Source organism: Aotus nancymaae, unplaced genomic scaffold (assembly GCF_030222135.1).
Source record: "Aotus nancymaae isolate 86718 unplaced genomic scaffold, 86718_ANA_hifiasm-v0.15.2.pri h1tg000025l, whole genome shotgun sequence".
Lineage (NCBI taxonomy): Eukaryota > Metazoa > Chordata > Mammalia > Primates > Aotidae > Aotus > Aotus nancymaae.
Window position 1 is genome coordinate 14100312 of NW_026988438.1, and position 15918 is coordinate 14116229.

General features: G+C 39.9%; 1 protein-coding gene across 2 annotated transcripts in view; it reads left to right on the forward strand.

The window, feature by feature from the left end:
• Nucleotides 1–15918, forward strand: part of SLC25A13 (solute carrier family 25 member 13) — a 205200-nt gene that overhangs the window by 32285 nt on the left and 156997 nt on the right. For both annotated transcript variants that reach the window (XM_012450767.2, XM_012450769.2), the window contains exon 3: nt 6003–6145. In XM_012450767.2, the coding sequence (XP_012306190.1) occupies nt 6003–6145 (143 nt within the window). The remainder of the gene's footprint in view (nt 1–6002; nt 6146–15918) is intronic.

The window sequence follows — 15918 nt, forward strand, 5'->3', positions numbered from 1 at the left end:
TTTATCGATTGGATGTTTAGATGTCCTATTTGTGATTGGATGTTTAGTTGTCTCCTCTGCTTTGCTATCATAATAGCACTGTAATGATAGTGTTGTACCTACATTTTTGCATATAGCTAGCATTATTTTCTTAGGATAAATTCCTAGAAGTGGCACCATTGGGTTAGAATAGGTTTACAACATATTAAGGCTTGTGATTCCTCTTGGCAGACTGCTCTCATGAAGGTTGTTTCAATATATATTTTGGGTGGGAACATGGAAGTATACATTTCCTACATTATACCAACTCAGATTATTCTGAAAAAAATACTGTAGCAGCAACAAAAAGACTTTCTGCCAACCTGTTGGTTGAAAAATTGTATCTTATTTAAAATTTTTTGTTTTTTAAATAAACAGAGCAATAAATTTATTAACCATTTGTGTTTCTTAAATATATTTTTAACTTTATTGTGACAATTTTCAGACATACAGAAAATAGAAAACACCCACATAACCACCATCTAATTTAAAGTAATACTTGTCATATTAGTTTATACATTTTTAAACTGATTTATGTTAACATAAATAGATATCACTATCATTCAGCCTAAATAATTTAACATAGAACTTCAAATAATAAAAACAGTCTCCTACACAGTCATAATACCATTGTATACCTAAAAATATTAATGATAATTCCCTAATAACATAAAATACCCAATCCAGGTTCTAATCCTTAATTATATTGTGTTCCATCCCTATAATAGGGAATGGAAGTAAAAGATGGGCAGATGCAATGGCCTGTTGTCTGCACCTTCTCAGTGGTTGGAAAATAGTATAGGGAATTTGTCCTTCAGTCCCAGGATGTGAGTGCTTCATGGCAAAATGGGCAGCTGGATGATTATAGTTCTACCCAGGCTCATTGACAGCTTACAAACCTTTATCAATTTACTGTGACTGATGCTGAGCAGGCCAGATAGGACCCGGGGAAGGGGCATTTGTAGTGATAGGTTCCTTCTGGTTTTCTTTGCTATCATCTTCACTGGGTGTGGTGGCATTTGGTGATGATGGTAAGTATTATACAGGGTTGTACAAGGAATCCTGAAAGTCTTCCCATTTTCTAAGTGTGTGTTTAATCATATCAAAACTCCCAAAAATTGCAAGGGAGGGAGGCTTCAGGTTGCTAGTGAAAAATATTCCCAAAGAAAGATTAATGCCATTTTAAAGATGTGGTGGCTATAAGGATGTAGTCTGTTCCCCCTGCAGGGACCCTCTGCCCACTGCTGCAGGGAGAGTAGAGCTGCGTTTGTTAGTACCCTCGTACATATTTTTATTGTGGTCGGCCTCTGTCCATCAATCCTAAGGAGGAACTTCTGACATATTTACTTAAATCACAGAGCAGACTGCCCAGCTGTGGTAATGAGCTGGTTTTACAAACGGAAGAAAACTGTTTCTTGCCCAGATTAACACGCTGTTATATTTAAGAAATAATTTCTTTATTACATCTAAAAAAATGAAGCTGATAATATCTCTCAATGACTTTTAAAATGTAAACTGTTGAAATATAAATTGAATGCACACATCACAAATGTACAGCCCCATGAATACTCAGAAAGCGAGTTGGCCCAGCATCCCAGAGGCCCTCTGATGCCCCTTCTGATCAGCACCCACCAAGGACAACCAGTTGTCTGAATTCTGGTCACTGTATGTTAAAACTAACTGTATGTAAGTTTTGCCTGTTGATTTCACTTTGTGTGAATGGAATTATACTGTAAGTTTTCTTATGTTTCTTTTCTTTTACTCTTTATTTATAGGGTTTGTCTGTGTTGTCGTATGTAGTTGGAGCTAGTTTATTCTTATTGCTGTGCTGTATTCCATTGTGTGAATTCATCAGGCCGTTGATGTATCCTATTGGTTGACATTTGTGTTATTGGTTGACATTTGTGTTATTTTTAGGTTTTTGGATATTACAAATAATGCTGCTCTGGGCATTTTCTTATAGTTTTGTTGTATATGCACACTTTGTTGGAGATATACTTCTCATTGAAATTGCTGGGCTTCTGGTTGTGTGTATGTTCATCTATAGCAGATATTGCCCAGCATTTTTCTACAATGGTTTACTCCCTTATTCTCATACCATCACTGTGTGAGAAACATTTGCTCCACATTTTTGCCATTGCTTATTATCCTTTTTCGTTATCTTGAGAGTATGGCATGGTTTTGCATTGTAGGTTTTCTGTTTTAGTTTTTGAGATAAGGTCTTTCTTACTTTGTTGCCCAGGGTGGAGTGTAGTGGTGCAAACATGGCTCTCTGCAGCCTCAATCTTTTGTGCTCAAGCAATTCTCATGCCTCATTCCCCCTGGGACTACAGGCATGCACTACCATACCTGGTTAATTTTTGTATTTTTTGTAGAGATGGAGATCTGCCATCTTGCCCAGGCTGTTCTCAAACTCTTGGGCTCAAGCAATCTGCCCACCTTGGCCTCCCAAAGTGCTGGGATTATGGGCATGAGTCACTGTGCCCAGCCTTGCGTTGTTTTATTTTGCTTTTCAGAGGAATTTTTTTAGGGAGCAGCAACTTGATAATGATTCTAAAGGTTATTTGTGGAAAATCAAGGAGCTATCATGGCCAAGAAAATTTCCAAGAGTAAAATAATTCAACATCTTTCTTAAACCTTTCATTCTTTTAAAAAATATTTATTTGAACATTTTCCACTATCTGTCAGGTACCAGTCTGGGAATTTGAGGACGAAGCAGTGAAAAAGACAGGAAAAAAAATCTGTCCCGACTGAACTTTCCCTCTAGGTGTAGCAACTAAAACACATGTAATCTTGCAAGAGTAGACAAGTCAATTGAAAGGATAGTCCTGGTACGGCGCAGTGGCGCACACCTGTAATCCCAGCATTTAGGGAGGCCTAGGCACTCGGATCACCAGGTCAAGAGGTCGAGATCATCCTGGACAACATGGTGAAACCCTGTCTCTACTAAAAATATAAAAACTAGCTGGGCGTGGTGCTGCACACTGTAGTCCCAACTAGTCGGGAGGCTGAGTCAGGAGAATCGCTTGAATCTGGGAGGCAGATGTTGCAGTGAGCCGAGCCACTGCACTCCAGCCTGCTGATAGAGTGAGAATCGGTCTCAAACAAAAGAAAAGAACAGGATAGTTTTGAAATATTTCTGCAGTGATGGCAAGAGCTGTCATTTGGTCCTGGCATTCTCCCATGGAGTGTGGGTCAGCCTCAGAATACACGTTGGCCCTAGGAAGCCTTCGCCAGCTCCTCAGAACTGGTACTGCAGTCTACGGCCATACCACCCTGAACGCTCCCAATCTTGTCTGATCTCGGAAGCTAAGCAGGGTCGGGCCTGGTTAGTACTTGGATGGGAGAACTGGTACTGCAGATGGAGCCATTTTGTCATGCCTTTCCCTGGTGACCATATGATAATGAGTATGTAATAAACATGGCATCCTAAAGACCAGGAAGAGAGAATGATTTGCTTTGTGTTCCTGGGACAACCAAGAGATTAAGTAGAAAAATTAAAATTGGGGGATTCTTACCTTAGATCACACACAAAGATAAAGTACTAATATGTTAAAACTTAAAGGTAAGGATAAAACCTACTTTTAAAAAGCTCAGAGAAACTCTCTGATATTTAGTCTTGAAATGAAGAAAGACTGGTGATATGGTTTAGCTGTGTCCCCACCCAAATCTCACATTTAAATAATAAATAATCCCCACAGTTAAAGGATGGAGCCAGGTGGAGATAATAGAATCATAGGGGCGGTTTCCCTAATACTGTTCTTGGTAGTGAATAAGTCTCACGAGATTTGATGGTTTTAAAATGGGAATTCCCCTGCACAAGCTCTCTTGCCTGCCGTCATGTAAGATGTGACTTTGCTCCTCATTCGCCTTCCACTATGATTGTGAGGCCTCCTCAGTCATGTGGAACTATGAGTTAATTAAACTTCTTCTTTTTTTTTAATAAATTGCCCAGTCCCAGGTATATCTTTATTAGCAGTGTAAGAACAGACTAACACAACTAGTGTCTAAGCTTAGAAAAGTAATGGAAGAAATTTGAAAGGAGAAAAAATTCTATAGACTCAATTATATAAAAATGTCAAACTGGAAAAATATTTGCAATAAATATAATAGACCAAAGTGGGTAAAGGGCATGTTCACACACTGTTGGTGGGAGTGTAAATTGGTACAATCTTTTCTGGAGAGCAGTGTGATAATAAGTACCAAGAGCCCAAAAGTTCCTCTCCTTTGACTCAACAATTTCTCTTCTGGGAGTCTAGCCTTTGAAAATTGCCAGGAATTTGGACAAATGTTATATATAAAGCTTGCTACCTTAGCTTTATTTAAAAATACAAAAAAGCTGGAAATATCTACTGGTAGAAGAAAAGTTAAATTATATATTAAAATAAATTATTCACTATCAGGGACAAACTTAGGTATAACTCCTAAGTCACAGGATTGCTGTAATTAGTAGTGATATTTCCTTTATATTTTCATCTTGTTTGGCTCAGGAAAATCAAAATATAATTCATTACATGTCTAAAAAGTAAAATTAAGTGCTAACTGAAGAACAGTAGGATCACTGGGCCTTCTTTGAGCCTTTCCCGTGTGGTGTGCTAAAAAAATGTTAACTATAAGACAATACTATAGAACTTTTATTTAGTATAAAGTACTTACTGTGTATAGGGCGTTGTGCTAAGTATAGGACTTGATTATCTCATTTATTTCTAGCATCAGTCTTATGAAGCTGGTAATGTTGTTCTACCCATTTTATGAATGAAAAACCAGAGGCACCAAAAGCTTTAATTACTTACCTGAGGCCATTCAGGTGGTAAGAGGCACAGTCCAGGTCCAAGGGGACTCCAAACCTTATTATTACTGAGTATCTGAGCAAAGCCTTAGTCTGCAATGGAATTAAAATGTAGAAATGACAAGTTACTTTTAAAAACAGTTTTAATCAGGCTTAACTTAGATTAGAGAGAGACGGGAGACACTGCCCCGGCACTTCACTGCACACCCTCCGTCACTATGGCTACCAGTGTGGTTCTTGTCACTCAGCTAGGCTTGTTCTTGCAGATGCACTGCCCTTGCCTCCCCATCCCCACATCACTGTTTTGTCCCCAGGATCAAGAGGCCGTCTCCTGCTCCATAAGGACACTACATGATCCTATGTTGTTTCTCAGCATTTCTGCTCTTGGGGCTCCATGCAACAGAAATTAGTGGGCTCCCTCTTATCCTGGCTGGAGTGTATCACATTGAAGACCAGACCTAGGAGAACACTGTGAGAAAGCGTTGTATGCCACTTAATTCTTACTAAGCATTTCTGCATCATAATGCCCTAGAATGGAGAGGACAGTAACTAGAGCAGCACTCACTGCCTCCCTCTGTAAGATTCCCCAAGACGACACACACTTACTGGTTTGCTTTCCAGCTTAGCTTGTTTGCCATCCTTTCTTGTGTCATTGATGCTCTTAAAGCAGGAACAGGGCAAAATAATTAGGTCATTTGGCTCCACGACTTCGTAATTCTGCTTAAAAAAAAAAAAGCTATGTGCCTTTGCTAAAAAGCAAGACATAGTTTGTCTTTCCAAGTTTCTGTAAACCAGGGTTTCCAATCCTGGACACTGCCCACACTTTGGGCTGGAGAAGCGTCTGTTGCAGGGAGTCATCCTGCACATTGTCGGATGTTTGGCAACATCCCTGGCTTCTTTCTACCGGCTGGAGCCAGTAGCACCCTTCCTCGTATGTTATGACAATCTAAATTGCCATCAGATATTGCCAGATGTCCCTGTGGGAAAACACTGGTCCCAGTTAAGTTTATAAACATAAAACTTGACTTGTTTTTCCTTTGATGTGTTGGGAGATAATGGCCATTGTGAAGAGTACATGATCATATCTGATATTTTATCATTTGGATATTTTCAGCTTTTTCACAAATCAATCCCATGATTATATACTTTTGAATATCAAATACATAAAATATCATTTCTCTCTTTTTTTAAACAGTATGCAAGCATTGAGAAAAACGGTGAATTTTTCATGTCCCCCAATGACTTTGTCACTCGATACTTGAACATTTTTGGAGAAAGCCAGCCTAATCCAAAGACTGTGGAACTTTTAAGTGGAGTGGTGGATCAGACCAAAGATGGGTATGTTTATTTTTAATTATCTTATCTAATTCTTTTTGTTTGAAATAGCTTTCTTTTGCTCTAATGACCAAGAAGTCATTTAATATATACCTTCCCATCTCTTAGGAGCATTTTCTGTACTTACTACTATCATTAATACATTATTCGAGTAATAATACCTTTAGTGGTTCCTTTAATCATCGTTTCAAGTTGGGGATTAATGTGTATATATTTGACTCATTTAAAGAATGCTTTATTGTTTCGGAGAACTATTATTGTCATCAAGGTGGTGGTGTACAGATATATGAGAGTATTTTTATGCCTTTGGTATTTTTCAAGGCAGCTGTAAAATTGTGACTAAATGTACAACATAGCTCTATGAATGTGACTTTTCTGTAATCTTTCTTTCTGATCAAATTGCCTTTAAAAATTGACCTGTGACTCCAAAGCCCGAAGAAAGGCACTCTGCAAAAGCTAGAGGAGAGACACTGTACCATATAGAATTGATTAGGACACATCACAAAATCCCTTTAGATTCTTTTTTCTCTACCAGTCTTCTCTGGTTACATTTTGTTGGAACTTTTTGTTTCTCCTTTCTTTTGAGGCAGCGCCTCACTCTGTCACCGTACAGTGGCATGATCTTGGCTCAGTGCAACTTCTGTCTCTCTGGCACAAGTGATCCTCCTGCCTCAGCCTCCCAAGTGGCTGGTACCACAGGTGTGCATCACCGTGCTCAGCTAAATTTTGTATTTTTTTGTAGAGATGGGGTTTTGCCATGTTGCCCAGGCTAGTCTCAAACTCCTGGGCCCAAGCCATCTGCTTGCCTCGGCCTCCCTACGTGTTGGGATTATAGGCATGAGCCACTGCATCGGACCTTCTGCTTACATTTTAAAAATGGGTTTTTCTTAAGCTGTATCAGATTGCAGTGGCTTGTACTGTTAAACACAGAATTTTGAACTCTGAACTCTTGCTAATCAAACACCAATGTCTGTTAATAGCCAAAGTATAATGTACGAGAACTAACCTTCTCTAGGTAAACTGTAAAGGACCTTGCCTTCTCCCTTCTCTAGGTAAACTGTAGGAGGCTTTGCCCTCTGCCCCTGCTGCTTGCAGGCATCCTTTTGACAGATTGCCATTACCTACCACTTTGCGGTGTTCTCTAGCTCTGAATTTTCTCTCTTTATTGGAATCTTCATGTGTCTGATTTTCCCACATGCAGCGGTTTGAGATATAACCCATTTATGACATCTTTATGTACTTTAAATACTCTCCGTTTTCGTTAGCACTTTCCTTTTCTTATTTATGCACCTGTCACCCCGTTTTTTTAAATAGAAAGAGCCTCCTATAAAATGAAGGTCTTGATGACTGGGAGAGAGCAGGCAGGGAATTAGGTGATCTACTTGCTGCAGTATTCTGGAGGATTGTTGGATTATGCCTTCTCTCTCTATTCCAGCAGCAGAAGGTTTCCTTTTTAACCTTGCTACCTTTGTTTTCTAACCTTACCCCAAGGTGGATTTTTTGCTTGGTAGGAAAATGTAATGTATGAGCAGGGTGGTACAGGAAAAGGCTGGGGTATATTTCACACTAGTTCATTGAAGCTGAAACTATGGAAAACATAGATTTATCCCAGCAAGCATTTTTCTGTGGGAAATTTGGTTGTTTTTTCACCCCCTATAATGGCTTATGTTTCAGAGGAAATGTGACCAAGTTCACATGCACCACGAGTTATCAGCCTTAATATTTGAGATCAGTTTTTTCTAACTTGAAAAATTTTAAACTACAGAAAAAAATTTTGAGCTACAAAAAAGTTGAAAGAAGAATACAGTGAGCACACAATCTACACCCTTCATCTAGATTGACTTATTAACATTTTTTTATCATCTTTGTGCTCTCTTTGTACGTACACATTTTCTACACACAAACATGTATACACATAATTTCTTATTTTGGTTGGAACACTTAAGTATAAATTGTATGCATCACAATATTTCAGCATTTATCTTCTGAGACTAAGACATTCTCCTGCATAACCCCCACGCCATTATCACACTTAGAATTAATGATCATGTCAAATATCAGCTAATATCTAGTCCATATTTAAATATACTAGGACTTTCAAGTGTATTTGCAGATCTGATATCTTCACCTCCCTTCTCTACCTCAAATGGCTCTTTGCCTATTCTTGTTTCTTTCTTTATTGAAGATGATACTGCATTTAGTTATGTCTCTTTCACTCTAAAACAGAACCTTGCATTATATTGTTTTTCATTATATGACTTTTGAAATCCAGGCCAGTTATTTTGTTGAAGGTTCTGCATTCTGGACTTGCCTGATTGTTTGCTCATTGTCTGATTCGATCAGGGTACATTTTGGGTTGGTTAGGAGCTATTCTGTATACCAATTGTATCTCCTCAGGAGGGATATTGTCCAGGCGTTGGTGATGCTGTTTGGTCACTTGAGGAAGTTGGCATTAACCAGATATTTCTATTGTAAAGGTTCCATTTTGTTGTTGTCACATGAGTAGATAGTCTGTGGGATGATACGTTAGGATCACATGGATATCCTGTTCTTCAGCAACCTTTCACCTAATGGTTTTAGCATCCGTGATGATTCTTCACCCAGTTGTTATACTGATGTTTAAAAGGTAGCTATTTTTCTAATCCTATAATTTCTCCTATGTTTATTGTCCAGCATTCTTTGGTAAACAGAAACTTTCTTTCCTCTTCCTCCTTTTCTTTTTCTTTTAATCTTTTATAGCAATATAATTTCCTGGATTTATTTATTTTAATTCTGTATATTATAATCTATTACCATTATTCTCTTACATGCAAATTGTCTCAAATCTGGTCAGTGGGAGGGCTTCAAGCTGGCTTCTTATTCTCAGCTTTCAGATACTCCTTGTTTTTGGCAAATTAGTTGTTCCAGGCTCACCTTGGACTGTTCCTGGCTTTGACCTGGAAATCACTTTTTCCCTACCATGAAGCTCTGATTCCTTTTATTTGGGAATGGTGCTTAGAAACAAAGCTCTGGGCACTGGCTAATTGTTACCAGGGTATTACTGCTTCTCTGACTTTTCAGTGAACAGAGCTGGGAAGTATACAAACTTTAAAAAAGTAAAAGTTCATAATGACATTTCCTTTTAAATTTAACATTACAGGATTTTTCTTTGTTTTTTAAATTTTGTATCTCTCTCTTTGAAAATTTTGGTTCCTATGTACATTAACATATATATGGGCCTTTACTTGATAGATTTGGAAGGCCTCTCAAGGTATCATACGAAAGAGCAAAACTATTTTTAAAAAATAAATAAATAATTGGAATACCTTCTGATGTACTTTGCCTTTTATTTTATCCCCTTTCCCATTAATAGACATGCTTTTTCTTTTTTTAAACATATAATCTCCAAAAATACAGTCTTACATTTATTGGATGACAACAATGTAATGTATATTTTATATATATAATATACCATAATATGTATATTTTCTCAAAAGCTGACAGATTTGAAAGGCTGCCTTTGTTTTCTTGGTTTTGTAAATGAGATACCTGAAGCTCTTGGTATTTAAACAGTTTGTAGCTAAAAGGTGCTCAAGCCTGTCAGGTTCTAAAGTCCTTGGCCTTTTCTGTGTTCTGAGCTGTTTTTTCTCATAATCTCACAGTCCTCTTTTGCTTGGCATTTTCTTTTAGATTTTGTATTATCTGAAATCTCAGTTTTACTGTGACAGGGAAATGTTAGATGGCCTTAATCCTTTGCCCTATAATAAACCTTTTAGTTGCAAAAACCGTGAACATCTCAGTAATTTTTTTTATTTCTAGTTGACATGTAATAATTGTACATGTTAGATACAGAGTGATAGTTCAGTACATATATATAATGTATAATAATCAAATTATGGTTTCATATCAATTTGTTGACTGTATTTAGGTAAATGTACTAAGAAGCATTTCATGAAAGCCCGGAAATGGAAGTCATAGTTCAAATTCTATGTTACCTTAACAGGCTGAATAATAGCCACCCAAAGAGATCCAGTCCAATTTCCTGGAATTTGTAAATGTTACCTTATTTGGAAAAAGGGTCTTTGTAGATGTGATTAAATCAAGAATTTTGAGATGAAGAGATTACTCTGGATTGTTTGAGTGGGCTCTAAATTTCATCACAAGTGTCATTAGAAGACAGAGGCAAAGGGAGAGGTGACACAGAAACAGGAAAGGGGAAGACACAGGGTGACCACAGAAGTAGAGATTGGAGTGATGCAGCTACAAACCAAGGATATTTCTCCTTCACTTTAAAGCTTAATTTGGCTGGATATGAAATTCTGGGTTGAAAGTTCTTTTCTTTAAGGATGTTGAATATTGGCCCCCACTCTCTTGTGGCTTGTAGGGTTTCTGCTGAGAGATCCACTGTGAGTCTGATGGGCTTCCCTTTGTGGGTAACCCAACCTTTCTCTCTGGCTGCCCTTAGCAATTTTTCCTTCATTTCACCCCTGGTGAATCTGACGATTATGTGTCTTGGGGTTGCTTTTCTTCAGGAATATCTTTGTGGTGTTTTCTGTATTTCCTGAATTTGAATGTTGGCCTGCCTTACTAGGTTGGGGAAGTTCTCCTGGATACTATCCTGAAGAGTTGTTTTCCAGCTTGGATTCATTCTCTCTATCACATTCAGGTACACCGATCAAATGTCGATTTGGTCTTTTCACATAATCCCATATTTCTTGGAGGTTTTGTTCATTTCTTTTCACTCTTTTTTGTCTGACCTTGCCTTCTCATTTTATTTCATTGAATTGAGCTTCAATCTCTGATATCCTTTCTTCCGCTTGATCAATTTGGCTATTGAAACTTGTGTAAGCTTTGTGAAGTTCTCCAGCTGTGTTGTTCAGCTCCATCAAGTCGTTTATGTTCTTCTCTAAGCTGGTTATTCTAGTTAGCATTTCATCTAACCTTTTTTTCAAGGTTCTTAGCTTCTTTGCATTGTGTTAGAACATGGTCTTTTAGCTTGGAGAAGTTTGTTATTACCCACCTTCTGAAGCCTGCTTCTGTCAATTTGTCAAACTCATTCTCCATTCAGTTTTATTCCCTGGCTGGTGAGGAGTTGTGATCCCTTAGAGGAAAAGAGGCATTCTGGTTTTTGGGGATTTCAGCCTTTTTGTGCTGGTTTCTTCCCATCTTCGTGGATTTATTTGCCTTTGGTCTTGGAAGTTGATGGCTTTCTGATGGGGTCTCCGAGTGGACATCCTGTCTGTTGATGTTGAAGCTATCTCTTTCTGTTTTCAGTCTTCCTTCTAACAGTCAGGCCACTCTGCTGCAGGACTGCTGGAGGTCCAGTTCAGACTTTGCTTGCCTGGGAATCACCTGGTAGGGGCTGCAGAACAGCAAAGATTGCTGCCTATTCCTTTCTCTGGTAGCTTCGTCCCAGAAGGGTACCCATCAGATGTTAGCCAGAGCTCTCCTGTATGAGGTGTCTCTTAGGATATATGGGGGTCAGGGAGCCACTTGAGGAGGCAGTGTGTCCCTTATCAGAGCTCAAGTTCTGTGCTGGGAGCTCCATTGCTCCCTTCAGAGCTTCTGGGCAGGGACTTTTAAGTCTGCTGAAGTGGAACTCACAACCACCCCTTTTCCCAGATTCTCTGTCCCGGGAAGGTGGGGCTTTATTTATAAGTCCCTGATGGGTTGCTGCCTTTTTTCAGAGATGCCCTGCCCATCAAGAAGGGAGTCTAGTCACAGTCTGCCTGCAGAGGCCTTGCTGAGCTGCCGCAGGCTCCGCCCAACTGCTGTGTGAACTTCCCTGCGATTTTGTTCACATAGGCAAGGTTAGAACTGCCTCAGTAATGGCAAATGCCCCTGCCCCCACTGCTGTGCTGGCTGTGAAAATCTCAAGCTGGTGGGTCTCAGCTTGCTGGTCTTTGTCGGGGTGGGACTCGCCAAGCCAGATCACTTGGCTCCCTGCCTTCAGCCCCCTTTTTTCCCAGGGAAATGAGCATTCCAGACGCCAGCTAAAATGACCACCCAGTTTTGTGCTGGAAACCTGCGGTGCTGGTGTTTTGGCATAGGCAAGAATCTCCCGGTCTGGGCGTGTAAAGACCATGGGAAAAGCGCAGTATCTGAGCTGGAGTGCCATAGTATCCAGAAAAGTTCCCTATGGCCTCCCTTGGGTAGGAGGGGGAGTTCTCAGGCCCACATCCCACCCTGCCCTAGTTTGTCCTCCTTGGGCTACACCTGCTGTCCAACCACTCCCATTGAGATGAACCTGGTACCTTGGTTGGAAATGCGGGGATCACTCACCTTCTGCATTGCTCTTGCTGGAAACTGCACTTTGGAGCTGTTCCTATTTGGCCATTTGGCGGAAGTCTTTTTTTGAGATGGAGTCTTGCTCTGTTGCCCAGGCTGGAGTGCCGTGGTGCAATCTTAGCTCATTGCAACCTCTGCCTACCTGTTCAAGCAATTCTCCTGCCTTAGCCTTCTGAGTACCTGGGATTACAGGTATCTGCCACCATGCCCCACTAATTTTTGTAGTTTTAGTAGAGATAGTGTTTTACCATGTTGGCCAGGCTGGTCTTGAACTCCTGATCTCAAGCAACCCACTTGCCTCAGCCTCCCAAAGTGCTGCGATTATAGGCCTGAGCCCAGTGTAGCCCCAGGTATTTATATATTTTCTAACTGACAAAAATTGAATATATTTATGATGTACAACATGATGTTTTGAAATATGTATACATTGTAGAATGGCTAAAGCAAGCTAATTAGAATATTCATTACCTCATATACTTCTTTTTGTGGTGAGAACACTTAAAATCTACTCTTAGCAATTTTCAAGTATACGATATATGATTATTAAGTATAGTCAGTGTGTTGTACAATAGGTCTCTTGAGCTTACTCTTCTGAAATTTTGTATTGTTGGACCAACATCACCCTACAGCCTTTCCTCATCTTGTCCCCTGCCCCAGGCTAGGCCCTGGCAACCACCAGTCTGCTCTCTGCTTCTATGAGTTTTACTTTTTTAGATTTCATGTGTAAGTCAGATCATGCAATATTTCTCTTTCTGCCCCTGGCTTATTTACTTAACATATTGTCCTTCGGGTTCATCCATATTGTCACAAGTGAAAGGATCTCCTTCTTTTTAAAGGCTTAATAGTATTCTGTTGTGTGCATATATCACATTTTCTTCATCCATTCATCTGTTATGGGCACTTGAGCTCATTGCATATCTTGGCTGTTGTGAATAGTGCAGGTTCACTTTGGTGTACCAGTTTTATTTTCCCACTGTAATTTGTCACAGCGGCCCCAGGAAACAAATACACTCACGTAGCTGTTTTTTTTCCGGGAAATTAGAAAGCTTATAGTTGTGAAAATTTTTCTTTTGCCAAGGGCTGGCCTGATCCAAAAAAAAACTTTTTCTAGTGGTAGTTTTGGCTTGATCCAGACCTTTTCCAGTCAGAGACCCCTGTTGTCAACTGTCTCTGTGAGGGCATGGCCGCTTCCTAAAGACTTCACTTATGTGTGGGTTTGGGTGGAACTCCGGGCAGGGAAGTTAAATGCCTGTGCACCGCATGAACTTAGGGCCTTAACACCTCCAGCTTTCTGAGAGAGGAATCCTGTTTTCTGTAGCACTCTTGTTTCTAATGGAATGATGCATGAGCTGGTGCCTTGGTCAGCCTTCCATGTTGGAGCTTCTCTCTGAACACTCTCCAGTCATTCAGCAGTGTTTTGGGAGCCTCGTCTCTGTGCTTGGCACAGTTGTGTATATTGAGGATAACATGGTGAATGGAAAAAAAAAAAACAAACCACAGTGCTTGCCCTCTTGGAGCTTCTAATTTAATGAAGCAGACAGGTGTTCCTTAGGAAACCTGAAATAAATGTGAATTGCTGTTGCAATACTGCTATGAAAGAGAGAGATGGTGGGAGTAACACCAAATAGGGGCTTCATTTGGATTGGGAAGTTGGGAAGGCTTTCCATAAGTGACATCTGAGCTGCGGGAGTTGGAGGTGGGAGTACAGAGGACAGAGAGTTGTAGGCAGAGGGAACAGCAGTTGCAGAGTCCCTGTGTTTTGAAATGCAGAGGCTGGCATGCCTGGAGCACGGAAGTGCAGGGCATGGTGGTGGAAGAGGTGGGCCGTGCCCGGACTGTGTAGGGACATGTACCTCATATTAAGGATTGCGGTTCTTTATCTTGAGAGTGTTGGAGAGCCATCAAAGGCTAATTTGAATGAGGGGATTGGCATGATTCGCCTGTGTAACAGCATACTTGCTATTAATACTCTTTGTTGTGTTTAGACCTCCCTGCATTCCACTGTTTTAATCTACTTAACGATGCGTTTAATCAATTTCTGAAGTTTTTTAAGGGAGATGAGAGGAGACTTTGAGTGTCTAGGGCTGGAAGCCTTTTGTTTTTGATGGGCCTTATGAGTGAAGAGGGTTTGTCCCAGGTTTGAGGAGGAGGTGGGACTCTAAGGACTTCTCAGGGCCTAGAACTTATTACTGATATTGAACCACATAACTAAACTGTACCTTTTAGATTTGGTTGTGATTATTATTATTTTTTCATTCAAAATGAGAATAAAACTTCATATATTTTCTAAGTATGATTTTTGTACATTGTTCACACAACTTATCTATTAAGAGCAAGGTGAAAAATTTTCCTTTGATCTTTGCAAACATTCTATTTGTCGTTGTTAGTGGCTGTTGTCTTATTAGAGGGAGTGGAGGCTAAAAAAGTATCTTCACTTTTAACTCATCTTGTCACCTGGGAAGACCACGTGGGACTAGAATAAGCTGGAGCTGTTGAGTGCCTGGCTCACTGAGGGCACTCAGTGTCTGTGGGGTGGGCACTGGGTGGCTCAGGGATCCAGTTGGCTTGCTAAGGTCACATAGGAATTTACCACACATGTCTTTCATCTCCAGTGTGGAACCTCTTTGCACTCCATGAGCAAACAGAAGTTGGAGCTTCTTTTGGAAAAGGAATGTTAGATATCCCAATCTGCTAGTGATGGGGCTGACAGATTCACCATACCATCTTGTTAGTCTCCCCCTGCCAAAATGACAGCAATATAATCACACCCTCAAATATATATATATATATATATATATATTTTTTTTTTTTTTAGACAGAGTCTTGCTCTGTCACCCAGGCTGGAGTGCAGTGGTGTGATCTCAGCTCACTGCAACCTCTATCTCCCGGGCTCAAGCAATTCTCCTGCTTCAACCTCCCCAATAGCTGCGATTATAGGCATGTGTCACCACACCCGGCTAATTTTTGTATTTTTAGTAGAGACAGGGTTTCACCATGTTGGCCAGGCTGGTCTCCAATTCCTGACCTCAAGTGACCCGCCCATCTTGACTTCCCAAAGTGCTGGGATTACAGGTATGAGCCATTATGCCCGGCCTTAAATTAATTCCTTTCTGTTAAGAGTAAAGAGATTGAGTCCTGGGACAGTTCCTGTTTTGATGCATGAGGAATAAGGACATCAAAGAAGAAAAGATAAAAAAGAAATCTAAAGCTTAGAAATGTGTGGCTTATATAAATAAAGCATGTTCTCTGCCTTTCCTAGGTTTGCTATTCTTTTTCTGAAAAAAAAATATATATGGCCTTTTAAAGATTTCACAAGGTGAAGGAGGATATAATAATGTTGATGATAAAGTCATTTTTATATACCTGTTTTCACTTTGTGAGGTTGTTGCGACGAAATCCAGGCCTTGGCCACATGCTGGGAGTTAATGAGGTTTACAATTGGCAATAACTAAAGAGTATTAGGGTAATGTATTTAAACATCAGCAGTTCACAGCCTGAAATGCTCATCA